This window comes from Calliopsis andreniformis, chromosome 3 (assembly GCF_051401765.1).
Source record: "Calliopsis andreniformis isolate RMS-2024a chromosome 3, iyCalAndr_principal, whole genome shotgun sequence".
Lineage (NCBI taxonomy): Eukaryota > Metazoa > Arthropoda > Insecta > Hymenoptera > Andrenidae > Calliopsis > Calliopsis andreniformis.
The window spans coordinates 17,416,330-17,429,286 of record NC_135064.1 but is presented as its reverse complement, the minus strand read 5'-3'; the positions used below and the strand labels follow the sequence as shown (position 1 = coordinate 17,429,286).

Below are 12,957 nucleotides of genomic sequence, written 5' to 3'. Positions count from 1 at the left end.
GTTAATTTTCTATCGGAGCTTGCGCACGATTCCCCTCAACATGGATTCCCCAAGTGGTGCACGTCTTCGTCTTCCCTTGATGTAACGTCAATTCCAACGGCTTTAGAAAACACTTCTTCCAACGATTCAACGACTCTACATTATATTCTTATATATTGTTAAATATCGACTAGTACAAACTATTTAAATACTCAGTATTCAATAAAATGTCTCAGGCCTACGTTCACGCGTGCGAAAGAGCAGAATTGCTAGGTTTGCCAATACCAAGTGAAGAAGAATGGAAAGAATCGCAACGAATAGAAAACGAAAATCAAGCAGGTGACGAGAATGACGATCCTGTCATTCAGGTAATTATGTTAATATTTTTATAAATAAAAAATTTGATTACAGTAAAGTAAATTTCTTCAAAAGTTATTATTTTTATATACAATTAGTAATTACGTATGTAGATGATAAGTCTTTGAAAAAATAAGTATAGAACAGGAAAGTTGTTCAAGTAAAATAAGGTATAAATTTGTATGTATTTTATAGAATTTAGATTCCTCTGATGAGAGTGCTCAAAGAATCAGTGGTGGATTAGATGAATTGAATAGTATTCTCAATGCAACACAGAAAAAAATTAATAGATTCAAGGTCAGAAATTAAATTTTACTATATTATTATTTTATGTTTAGTCATCGTTGAAGAAAATTTTATTTAACTAATATTTCATTTTGTATTAGTAAAATATTTCACTGCGATAGTAGTTGCATACAACTGAAGTATTTTACAGACTGTATGTGGCAGTTTGGGCACTCTTCTGAAGGTAAAAGTGGGATCTCGAAACAACACACCAGATCACAAAATTAGTGAACAAAATCATAATGAAATAAAAGATCTTGAAAATGAAACACTCACAAATGAAGAAACATTGACAGTAGAATTAGCAGTTGACAAAAAACCAGTAGAAAACTCTAAAGTTGAAGCAACATCACATAAAAAAATAGACATCAACGAAAAGATGGGATCTCATTTAGATAAATTAGATTCTCTTATTAGCAAAGCTGAAAATAGTCAATATAGCATGCAATATCAAACAAAACAAATGAAAAAATTGCTGAAGTAATTATGGATGTATGTGAAGATAATATTCTACTCTAATGTTATCAGTCCTATTTCAACAGAATTGAAGATATAATGTTTTATTTGTTGCAAGTAGTAACTGGCTTAAATTATTGATTGCATATAAAAATATACGAATCTGCAATAAAAATTTTATACCTCAAGAAAGCAAACATTTATTCTGCTTGATTGCTTATATTGTATTCTAATTGTATGTCAGTAAGCTGTGCATATAAGATACAAGTACTGAAGAGCATAATTGCTTTCTTGAAACTTTAAGATATGATTCAGCTTCTGAAATGTTCATATACAAACAGGATAATCATAAAAAATAATTAAACTGTTTTCCTTTACATTTTTAATAGACCATTTTCATGCAAAACAATGAAATTGCATGTTGCAATAGATCCCACTGTATGTGATACTTTAGGTACTACAACTTTTCATAATGAATATAAATGTTCATTAATAAGTTTGAATATTATAAAAAGCTTATACATTTCTTTCTATGAAAGAACTGTTAAAACAATCAGGATAAAGCCTTTATATAAACTGTTGAAAAAAGCAGTGCATATTTTTTGTTAAGAATTTAATTATAAATAGTGATAGTTATATCTGCACTATGAAATTGTTATAATGCAGTTGATTATAAGATCAATATACTTTTATGAAATGTAAACTCCTTTCCATCAGTGTTACATTTAATGACAATTGTGATGCACACTTTAAACATTCAACGATAACTTGTTAAAAATATACAAAATTAATTTCATTAATGAAACAAATTTAAGGTAATTTTATGCAAGGCTCAATAGCCTTAATACTGTTAATAAGATGTGTGTAATAACATAATTCTAAAATAATTTGATCAATATAATATATTATTGTTGGAAGCAATTTATTATTGTTATGGGAATTGTAGCAATCATTGCAGTACCTGAAAGCAGGTATTAGACAATATTAATGTGCTGTTCACATAATATTGTTTGTTATAAAAGTAATTAGGTTTCGCCTACAAGAGTTTTATAAATGCAATATTATTACTGTTATATTTATTCAAAACGTGAAAATTTCCTAAATGTAATCCCTGCTTAGCAACATATATTTTAATGAATTATATTTTTACATTAATGTTCAACATACATTAGTTATTAGTTATAGTATCATATATTTTGCATAACCATAGTATTTTTTACATAAATACATAACACTATTCACACAACTACCATTACTAACTCAAATTCAAATTAAAAAAATGTTTCATAGAATAAAGATACAAACCATATCTACTTTTTATATTTATAAAAAAAATGACTGCTGCTTATGATTTAAATCTGCCCAAAATTTGTATTATGAAACCACATTCAATTAATGTTGTACTGGTTATGTATTTATAACATCTAAATAACAAAATGTATTCCTCAAATAAAAATAAAATTACCAAAATAAATTTTTATATGTTTATGACTTTAACATAGTAAATAAGTATTGTATATTCTTCACTTTTTGCAATTAGCAATTACTTAAATGCCATTTTGTATATAAAATAATAATTGTTTTTAAACGTAACTTACATTTTATATTTAACATGTTCACATTTAATTGTACACACTATTTTCTTTTAGGAAAAGTGAGTCAGAGATAAGTTTCATTGATAACATTTTCCTGGTAATATTTGTTAAATTTAAAGTAAGCTAAAACGTCGAAAGTAAAAATTAAAACACTTATCGCTATCGAATCACAATTCCAGAGAAATCTAATCGCGCGATTAATCGATCTCGTACAAATCGATCGATCATTTGATTATCAAATACATAATTCCAATATTCAAATATTTAACGATAATGTTATTGGTGTTAAAACGTACACGTCAAGCCTAATTTGAATCGTAACAAAGTCACATAGGTATCCAAAAAATAAAATATTTTACGTTATTGTATTTTTACCAAGTTCGCTTCTAAATTTCATTTCAGTTCTTCTGTACAAATAAAAATAAGTAACATAGAGTTAATATGTACAATATCCTGTAACACGTTTTCAAAGAATAGAACTATAAGTTGGAATCCAGATTGTAAGAAATTAACAATTAAGTATGCCATATATGGACAGTTATATTAAAAATAAATTAATCAGGGGTTTGAACGCTTCACTCGTGGTACGTATATATTGTTTGTGTTGTTCAATGTATATACATTTCACATGCTTTTATAATGTCATCAGTTCTAACCTCAACTTCTCTACTATAAACCTAGGTTGCTAGACATTGTTTATGAAACATTATTTATTCATTGCAATCGAGAGTATACTCAGGGTGTAAATTGCTGAAGACTGAAAATGCAAGAATATAAGCAGATCATATTAATCTCCCTTTTTGCTATTCTTCTAAGATGGTGCATTACGTACCATTCGTATAGTGGTCAAGGAAAGCCTCCAATGTTTGGAGATTATGAAGCACAACGACATTGGCAAGAAATAACATTAAATCTTCCAATAGAAAAATGGTACATCAATACAACAGACAACGACCTACAATATTGGGGATTAGATTATCCTCCTTTAACTGCTTATCATAGTCTCGTGCTAGGTTACATTGCCAATAAGATTAATTCTTCGTACACAAAATTACATGAGTCTAGAGGTTTTGCATCTGAAGATCACAAATTTTTCATGAGACTTACAGTCTTGTTTGCAGATATTCTAGTTTACATACTTTCAATGATTTATTTTATGTTAATTAGTCAAGTACCAAAAAATACTGCAAAGGAAGAATATGATATCTTCGGTTTTAACAAAAAATATGTCATTCTTCTGATTATGTTACTTTATCCAGGCTTAATATTAATAGATCATGGCCATTTTCAATATAATTGTATATCATTAGGACTGTTCATCGGTGCTGTTACAGCTCTGTTACAAAATTCATTTATTATTGGCTCATTTTTATTTGTGGCAGCGTTGAATTATAAGCAAATGGAACTTTATCATGCATTACCAATTTTCTTTTACATACTTGGAAAATATTTACATGTAAAGAGAAAGTTTTGGTTATCTGATTTAGGAATGTTGATATGCATAGCATTCACTGTAGTTTTAACATTTGCCATCATGTGGCTACCTTTCCTAAAGAGTTCAGAAATATTTACAAGTGTTATTTTTCGACTATTTCCAGTTGCCAGAGGTGTATTTGAGGATAAGGTTGCTAATATCTGGTGTTCAATTAATATTATTTATAAGTTACAACAAGGTTTTACAAATAAACAGTTAGCTACAATTTGCTTAGTGGTAACAACATTTGCAGTTGCCCCAAGTTGCACAAATTTATATTTAAATCCAGAAAAGAAGAAATTTATTATTTCTTCTATCAATTGTGCATTAGCATTTTTTCTTTTTTCATTTCAAGTTCACGAGAAATCAATTCTCCTTGTTGCCATACCAGTCTTATTACATTTTCAAAGTGATCCATTTCCTTGTTTCTGGTTTCTAATAATTTCACATTTTAGTATGTTACCTTTATTTATAAAAGATGAGTTGTACCTGGCATATTGTGTTACATTAATATTCTACTTTTGTCTTAGTTTGTGGTCATATCCTAGTATACTTAGTTATAACACATTATTAAGAACAGTTAATTTAAAACACAGTACACGCATCACTTCTAATCAGAGACACATTAAGAAAAAAGTAAAATACAATAAAGGTGAATTATATTTTGCAAAAATAAGACAAACTATATCGTATTGGTTTAAGAATAATTTTGATACCTTATTACATCAAAATGTACAGTTTTTAATAACGATTCTATTTTATAGCTCAATTTTAGGAGTGTTAATATTATCTATTGTCTGTAACTTTCTAAATCCTCCAATCAGATATCCAGATCTATTTGCACTATTAATTTCTGTATATTCATGTGGTCATTTTATTATTTTTTACTTGTATTTCAATTACAAACAATTTTGTATATGAAAAAGATATATGAATATAAAATGAAATAAATGTATTGGTTTATGTACATTAACGCTGCACTTCTTAATTTATAAAATTTTCATAGTACTTAACCAAAAATACCATGATAATAAATAATTAAAAATTCTACTTTTTTCTATTTTCAATTTAAGTAAATGATTTAAATATTTAATATATTCATGACTAAGAAATAAGCTTGTATCTTATAAATAATGCATTTGATGTAAATGTTTCTCTTTGTGAAAATTCATATTTCATATACTTACATATTTTATAAAAATATATTTATTTAAGTATGCTTTTTAAATTATTTTAGTATGTACAAACAAAACGGTATATTTCAGTAATTTGATGGTATTACACAGTGCAAACGTTGGTAGCAGTATAATATTCTATATTTGCCAACAAGTATTAGATGATTGCATTTTTTACAAATTATATAATCATCTACGTGGATTTGAACTTTGGTCTACTGCTGAATATTACTCTAGTAAATTAGCATAACAAAAACATTGCCATGTAGATTTAACTTATATCAGTAGTAAAAGAGACTTGGTCTTGTAAACATCTTGCTTAGAGAACAAATTTTTAAACTAAAATAAATCTTGTGGAGAAAATATATTAATGTTAAATAACGTAATTTATAATTTTCATTGTATCATAATATAATGTGCATAACAAATGATGTTTACTTAAATTTAACTGTTACAGAGTGTGACAGATGAATCTAATAGTTGTGGTGCTAGATTTTCTCTTGTAGTTCTTTCTAATGCATTTGAAGGCAAATCTTACGACGATTATTGCAGGTATTATATTTCTACATTTCTAAACATTCAAATATACTATAGATTTTGTAATTTATATACATTTATCATTTTTCATTGTCAGATAAATGTAAGTTGGTAGATGCAGTCTTGGAAGAAGAGCTCAAAACAATTAGTATAAGTTATCTGAAGACTTGGACACAATAAGAGATTGATCATTTTTTAGTATAATAACTTCAAAATCTTTACCATTAGTGGCTCTATAGATTGAAAAAGCCCAAGATGATTCAATTCAAAATATCTGCACCAGGAAAAGTTATTCTTTATGGAGAGCATGCTGTAGTGTATGGGAAATCTGCAGTTGCAGCTAGTTTAGGTTTACGTACTGTTGTAGACTTCACTGAGTTGCCAGAAGCAGAACAAATTATTAAAATATGTTTCCCTAAAGTAAATTTATTTATAAATATACCTGTACAACAAGTACAGAATTTTTTTCTTATTAATAAAAATTTAGAATCTATAGAAAATTATGAGATGTTTTATAATCAAATAAAACAATTTGTTAATATTGTTAATTATGCCAATTTGCAACAAAAATTAAGTTTAGAAGCATTTTTTTATCTTCTTATTTATATCACACAAAAACATGAAATTAATTTAAAACCTTTTCAAATTCACTTAAATTCTGAATTATCAGTTGGTTCTGGTGTAGGTAGTTCTGCTTCATATGCAGTTTGCCTTGCTGCTTGTTTTTTACATTGGTCACATTTGCAAAAGAATATTTATAGAACATTCGATATTCCTGATCTAGAAACTATTTCAAAGTATGCTCTAAACTGTGAAAGAATTATGCATGGAACTCCATCTGGAATAGATAACTCTATTTGCACGTATGGGTCGATAATAGAATTTAAAAAAGGCGAATACATGAAGCCAATAGCCATTACACAAATTATGAAAATTTTACTGGTAGATACAAGAGTCACTAGAAGTACAAAAGCATTAGTAGAAAGATTACTAGAGCTGAAATATAAATATCCTGTTATCATTGATCTTATTTTGGATTCAATCGATAATATATCAAAAGAAGCAGTTAATATTATAGAAAAAATGAACAAACTCTCAATTGTTGACAACGAATCACTTTTTGAAGGGTACAGACAGCTCATGGTAAATATTTAATCCAATTTAGAAATACTGCTAATTATGAAATATAATTACGTGCAACATCTGCATGTATATTCAAATCTTCTTAACTGTTATCTTATCATTGCAGACTCTTATTAATATGAATCAAGGATTGTTAGCAACGTGTCAGGTCTCACATCCATCTTTAGACAGAATTTGTGCAGAAGCACAAAATTATGCTTTAGCAGCAAAACTTACAGGTGCTGGTGGTGGTGGATACGCTTATATTTTATTATTGCCCGATACCCAGCCAGAAACTATTTCGAGTATTTCACGAAAATTAATTGCAGACGGGTTTACTGTTACATTAACAACTTTAGGAGGTCCTGGTGTACAAATCCATAACTAATAGATTATATACATATCCATATATGTTGATACAAATGCATTTATTTATGTTTCTAATATGTATGAATTCCAGTATAAAGCAAGTTTTTTTGTAACTATGTATAGTAATAATTTCCATAAAGGTATTTCAATCATTTTTATTCGAATATAAATAAACATCAGTGATTTGGTGCATTTATTTTTCATTGTATTATATTGACTGCCAGAATGTATTAAATAATTATTAGTATTTATTGAAATAAAAATCGGATTAATCTGTTAAAAAAAAAAACATTCAACTGTTATAAGTATTAATGTAACATTTATAAAAATAAGAATTTTTTATTAATACTTTATAACATTCATTTGTATTATATTTTTCTCTACAAAAAGAAAAATCACATCTATAAAGATTTTTAAATTTATTCGTTAATACACTCTATGTATCATATTGAGAATAAAGAATTATCTACCGAATGTAAATAAACTTAATTTCTTTTTATTAAGTATGTTCATAATTTAAACGTTTTCATTCACTACTTGTTTACCTGTTAAAAATGTATGTGATGATCTTTTTATGTGTATTAAATAGAAATGGTTGAATGCATATATGATTGATCAATAATTACACAACGTTGGATGTGTTGCGACATGGTGATCGTAAGTTACCACTCGATCTAATGTTGTCTGACTCAGAAATTCCTTCGTCCCTACAGTTTTCTTCCGAGTAATGCACAGCATTTGATAAGCATTGTCTCTCTGCTTCTTTTGCTTCTGCGATCCATTCCTGTATCTCACATGTATACATTTTTCTTTGCAAAACCTCTCGTGTTCGAGGACGCGAACCAATAAAAGCAGTAGTTCCCTGTAAAATGCTTGTTTAACGACTATTTATTGAAAAATGTTATTTTAAAATTTCGTCTGTACTTACACCCACTACGAGGGATGGTCGTAACTTTTCTAATAGCTGGAAATCCTCTATTATACATTGTAATTCATCCCATCTTAGTTCCACTTCTTCATGAAGCATTTTCTCTTCTATTAACAGAAATAACTATATAATATAAACTGAAACAAATTGAAGGAAAGAAAAAAACAATATAATCACCGTCTCGTTTAGATGTTGATTTTTTATAGTGTATCCTAAATCGAAATGCTTCCAAAAAGCTAGACACCACAATCGTTAATACGATCATCGTTATCAAATAAAATATCATAAAATAAATCCTAGTATACATGCCAACGGTAAAAGCGTATGCGTTCATTTGTATGAACCAATTATTAACAACCGTTAATTCAAAGAGAGTCATGCAACTGGCTATAAGATTATCAAAAGTGTTGAGATAATAGTATCCTAGCGTGGTACTTTCATTTGCAGAGTATTTATAAAAATCTTCAACTGTTGTGTTCCTATTAAATAAATTTGTTATATGTTATAAACAATTTGCAAATACAGTTCATTTATTAACGAAATAATGTTTTTTATACGTACTTGCAGCAGTTTCGCATATTGTACCCTGCAAATAATTCCATACCAATAATTGCGAAGAAATAATACAAAACAAGCATGACGACTGCAGTAGAAGACATTAAAGGAGTTAAGATAACGAGGGTGCCAAATACATCTCGATATCTTTTTTTTATTTTGAATAATCTCAAAAGTCTCAGTGGTCTGAATAAAACAAAAACTATCGCAGATGGGAAGAGACGTAAGATACACGCAGCAACAAGTGTCATCACAGATGTACTCAAATCAAAAAGGTTCCATCCAGAACTAAGGTACCGTCTTGTTCCAAGTCCCAGAATTTTGATTAGTGCTTCACCAATAAATACTAGAAAAAAAGGAACATTATAGTATTTGTATTCAGATATATCTGTAAATATTTTTTGTTACATACTTCCTCCAAAAAGAAACGTATCCCAAGACGCAGCAAATAATTGTGCGCTACGATAATTATCGCTCGGTTGTAAAATCCTTATTATCATAGCGATACCATTTGCAATGATTGCTATATCTAAAAGTTCCATTATCTTTAATTAACATATAGAAAACTACAAATTTATTTTGAACTAGTTTCTTAACTTACACATCACAGTTTCAAAGTATGCCCATCTAATAGCAGCGTGAGCGCCTGTACAAAGAAGCTGTAAAGGTTGCGACATACTATGATACCAAGGTACAGTTGAGTACTGTGGTTCCCAATGGAGAATAATAGTATCATAAATATTTAAAAACTCTTCAAGGCTTAAAACTCCAGTTCCAGATGCATTTAAATGTCGAAACATTAAAACAATGTCTCTTAGACCTGCAAGCAGACTTTTTATATATTACAAAACACATTTTAACATTTACTCAAATTTACATGAAATTGAATGCAACTGCATACTCTTATTTGGTGCATAGTATCGCATTAGTCCTTCAAATTGACGGAATCCCACTTTATCTGGATTCTGTTTTGAAACTAGTAATTTAAACGCATGTTGACATGCTTTTCTTTTATGCAAGAACAACTTTTTAAATTTATCGCGTTCAGCTGCTGTAAATGTTTCGTTTACTACTGCCAACATCAAATTCATCATTACATATAACATAGTGGACAAATAGGATACAAAGTATATCGCGTACCACTTGTTCCTTGAATATGATGGCATCATTACATCTGGAAAACTAAATAGTTTATTATTGCGTTATTTAAGATTTGATGAAATTCTAAGAATCTTGTGACATATAATTTAATCAACTGCTTAACAAAAACAAAATATTTCAACAATTAGTGAATATTATGATACATATATATGTAATGAGTTATGTTATATTGATAATTCATTGTTATAATACTTACTTAGCAGTAGTGAGAAGAACGAAAAGGCTTACAAAACTATCTTGCAGTGTTGTAAAATTTCTATTCATTTCAGAAAACATATAATAGCCTAATACTGTAAAAAGTAGAATAAAAAATAAAAGTAGGCCTAACATATCCAAAATTGGAGGTAATGTCAAAAGTATTTGTCTTATAAATCTCCTTACACCTCCAAAACATTTTGTATCTACTAAAAAAATAGGCCTTAAAGCACGTGTTACACGGAAATGAGATGACTGCCGAACTAAAACTGTCATAGCTTCCAAAAACATGATGACCAATGTGATGCACTGTAAAAAAAATATATATACAATTAAGATTAAAAGTAATAAGTAATTTAAAAGTAAAATTAGTTATAATAGAATTGCATATCATATAAACATGTCATTGCCAGCACTAATACCTTTATATCATTGCATAAGAGATATGAATATGAATGAGTGCATTGTAAGTAATAATGAGTCATTAGCAGAGATATCACTGACATAATACGTATAATATTGATTAAAAACTAAATGAGGGTATTTAGTTATGCACATTGTAATAAAGATATTAATGCAAGTAACACGTTTTTAATCCTAAATACATTCATTTTCCTTATACGTAACATAATAAATGATTTAATTATCAGTGTTTAGTACTATTAGGAATATAATATGAAACATTGTGCAGTTATAAAGTTTCTTATCCTCTCATTAATACCCCCCCACATTGTTTATATCAGCTCTACGGAAAACAACCATGTAATTATACGATCTGTTCAAATGCACTGACAAAGAAATAAGTACTGATTGCAGTTCAACAACACAATCAAATTTGTTCCATTTCCATGTTGTTACTGTTGTAATAACAAAATGAAATATTATATAAATTTGAATTTTTACCTTCAGCATTGTCCGTTTATGTTTTAGCATGGTGGACCAGCCAATCCATCTTAATTTTAAAGCTAATTCTATACCTATAATTATTAAAGCACAAAGTTCTATTGTTCCATGTGCCCATACTGGTATCTAAAATAGAATATAAAGTCTACAGAAATAGTTTCTTTATAAGAGGACACTACCCTTTTTGTATTTATACTTACACCAAATAATGGTACAGCTGGATCTTCTACAAGAGCTAAAGCTAAAAGTATAAGAGAAGTCATTAAATCTAATCCATAATACCAATTATTATGAACTAGCAAATATGCTGGTAGATCTTCTGGATGCTTTGGATGAGAATCAAACTTTTCATTGTTTCTGCCTTCCTATAAAAAATAATTTACATCAAATAATACATTTTAGATTGTGTTTAATTATAAATATAAAGAATTTCTGTAATTATAGATACAATTAGAAATATTATTGTCCAAGAGAAATATTACTGGTACCTCTAAAAATATTGCTGCTTCATGGTAATTCATTTCCCAAAACAAATCAGAAAGAGAATCTTGGGATGAAAGAACTGCATTTTCAGACATGGTTTCTCTTTCTGCCTCATTTGAATGAATTCTCTGAAGAAATTGATTTGTTCCACTACCCTCTGCGGATGAGTTCATGTGATTCTCTGGAGAAGAACATGAGAGCATAGATCCATATTCTAAAATAAAAGTGAAAAATGAAGTGTGCATAAAAGAAAAATAATATTCCGTATCTTGTATCGGAATTGTATAAATGTACAATTACAATTGCCTATATAAAAACAAATCAAATCCAATTAATTTTATCTTTAAATTCTGTAATTAATTGTCATGATATATTTTACTTTTTAAATGTTTGTTTCGATAAATTGCCATCAACAAATAAACAGTTTATCGTTATAGTTCATTCCATATTAAATTAACTTGTTTTCATGAAATTTGATAATTGATATGCAACATGTAAGAACATACATGCAAAGTGGATATACATTTTTTCAGAATTTTGTCATACAGTTGTATGGATTTACATAATCATAATTATTCATTCAAAAGATGAAAGAACACATATTTATCACAAAATATATAAAATAATGATTTACATGTATTTTAGTAATTATTACGAAACAAAGTTTTAATAAGTTAGTATCCATAGTTGTACAATTGTAGAAGTATACTGTATTTTTCGTCATAAATTAATTATGAAGGAAAAAATGATTTTGCGTGATCGTAAAGTAATTGATTCCACTTACTTTGATACGATCGTTGAGAGGTATCTTGTTCAAGTGATATGTTGGCATCATCATCAAAACGTTGATAATTACTCGAGTGCTCGTTAGTTTTAGGAGAAGACATTTGAGAATGATCTGTCACATGTCACGGGTATCCAGCACGCAACAAATTTAATAATCGCCCCTTTACACTAATATTTCAGGGCTATGTAATAGCATCACTGTTCGAAGGCTGAAGACTGAATAGATCAAATTTTAAAAAAGCGTTTGCAGTTTGCACGTAACTGCTTGCACGAAAATTATTATACTATAATGTCACAATACATACTGAGAGATGTTACTCGATATCGCTTTGACGTTCCAGCCCATAATGCGCATGCGTATTCACGTACAATAGTTCTCTATCTTTTCCATTGAAATTAAACTCGCTTAGTTTTTTACGCAGTTATTATCTAATTCACTTTTTTTAAAGATACTTTAAGCATTTATAACTTCTTTTAGTATTTATAATGCAAATGTATAAAAATAAATTATTAAATTATATCTTCGTGTGCGTTAAATTTATTGTATATTGTACAACTAAAATTATTTTAAATAAGTATAAAAAATTATAATATTTA

General features: G+C 28.2%; 4 protein-coding genes and 1 long non-coding RNA gene across 9 annotated transcripts; 3 read left to right on the top strand and 2 right to left on the bottom strand.

The window, feature by feature from the left end:
- On the top strand, positions 1-2,478 carry LOC143177645 (uncharacterized). Its single transcript, XM_076375717.1, has 3 exons — positions 1-347; positions 532-633; positions 773-2,478. The coding sequence occupies exons 1-3, from the start codon at positions 207-209 to the stop codon at positions 1,103-1,105; spliced, it is 576 nt and encodes a 191-aa protein (XP_076231832.1). The 5' UTR covers positions 1-206; the 3' UTR covers positions 1,106-2,478.
- A 580-nt stretch (positions 2,479-3,058) lies between these two features.
- On the top strand, positions 3,059-5,098 carry LOC143177642 (dolichyl pyrophosphate Man9GlcNAc2 alpha-1,3-glucosyltransferase-like). Its single transcript, XM_076375714.1, has 2 exons — positions 3,059-3,256; positions 3,354-5,098. Exon 2 carries the CDS (start codon positions 3,436-3,438, stop codon positions 5,065-5,067), a length of 1,632 nt encoding a protein of 543 aa, XP_076231829.1. The 5' UTR covers positions 3,059-3,256; positions 3,354-3,435; the 3' UTR covers positions 5,068-5,098.
- On the bottom strand, positions 3,197-5,449 carry LOC143177647 (uncharacterized). The gene is made up of 5 exons (XR_013001616.1): positions 5,334-5,449; positions 4,112-4,221; positions 3,812-4,008; positions 3,505-3,748; positions 3,197-3,429 (listed from the first exon to the last, which is right to left on the bottom strand). It is a non-coding gene; the product is annotated as an uncharacterized LOC143177647 (long non-coding RNA).
- Positions 5,450-5,754: 305 nt separating this feature from the next.
- Gny (ALG6 alpha-1,3-glucosyltransferase garnysstan) lies at positions 5,755-7,545 on the top strand. Its single transcript, XM_076375715.1, has 3 exons — positions 5,755-5,873; positions 5,956-7,001; positions 7,108-7,545. The coding sequence occupies exons 2-3, from the start codon at positions 6,114-6,116 to the stop codon at positions 7,366-7,368; spliced, it is 1,149 nt and encodes a 382-aa protein (XP_076231830.1). The 5' UTR covers positions 5,755-5,873; positions 5,956-6,113; the 3' UTR covers positions 7,369-7,545.
- Tpcn1 (two pore segment channel 1) lies at positions 7,475-12,744 on the bottom strand. Of its 5 annotated transcripts, none has more exons than XR_013001615.1 (13): positions 12,359-12,633; positions 11,580-11,788; positions 11,292-11,456; positions 11,092-11,217; positions 10,190-10,497; positions 9,734-10,014; positions 9,434-9,652; positions 9,245-9,361; positions 8,839-9,178; positions 8,455-8,756; positions 8,278-8,384; positions 7,895-8,211; positions 7,475-7,622 (listed from the first exon to the last, which is right to left on the bottom strand). XR_013001615.1 is itself a non-coding variant. In XM_076375710.1 (13 exons), the coding sequence occupies exons 2-13, from the start codon at positions 12,459-12,461 to the stop codon at positions 7,972-7,974; spliced, it is 2,517 nt and encodes an 838-aa protein (XP_076231825.1). In that variant the 5' UTR covers positions 12,462-12,576; positions 12,666-12,744; the 3' UTR covers positions 7,678-7,971. The 5 variants fall into 5 exon arrangements, 4 of the variants coding, with proteins under 4 accessions (XP_076231825.1, XP_076231826.1, XP_076231827.1 ...); XM_076375710.1 differs by lacking the exon at positions 7,475-7,622 and adding an exon at positions 12,666-12,744 and having other exon boundaries at positions 7,678-8,211; positions 12,359-12,576; XM_076375711.1 differs by lacking the exon at positions 7,475-7,622 and adding an exon at positions 7,678-7,894 and having other exon boundaries at positions 7,976-8,211.
- Positions 12,745-12,957: the final 213 nt, after the last annotated feature.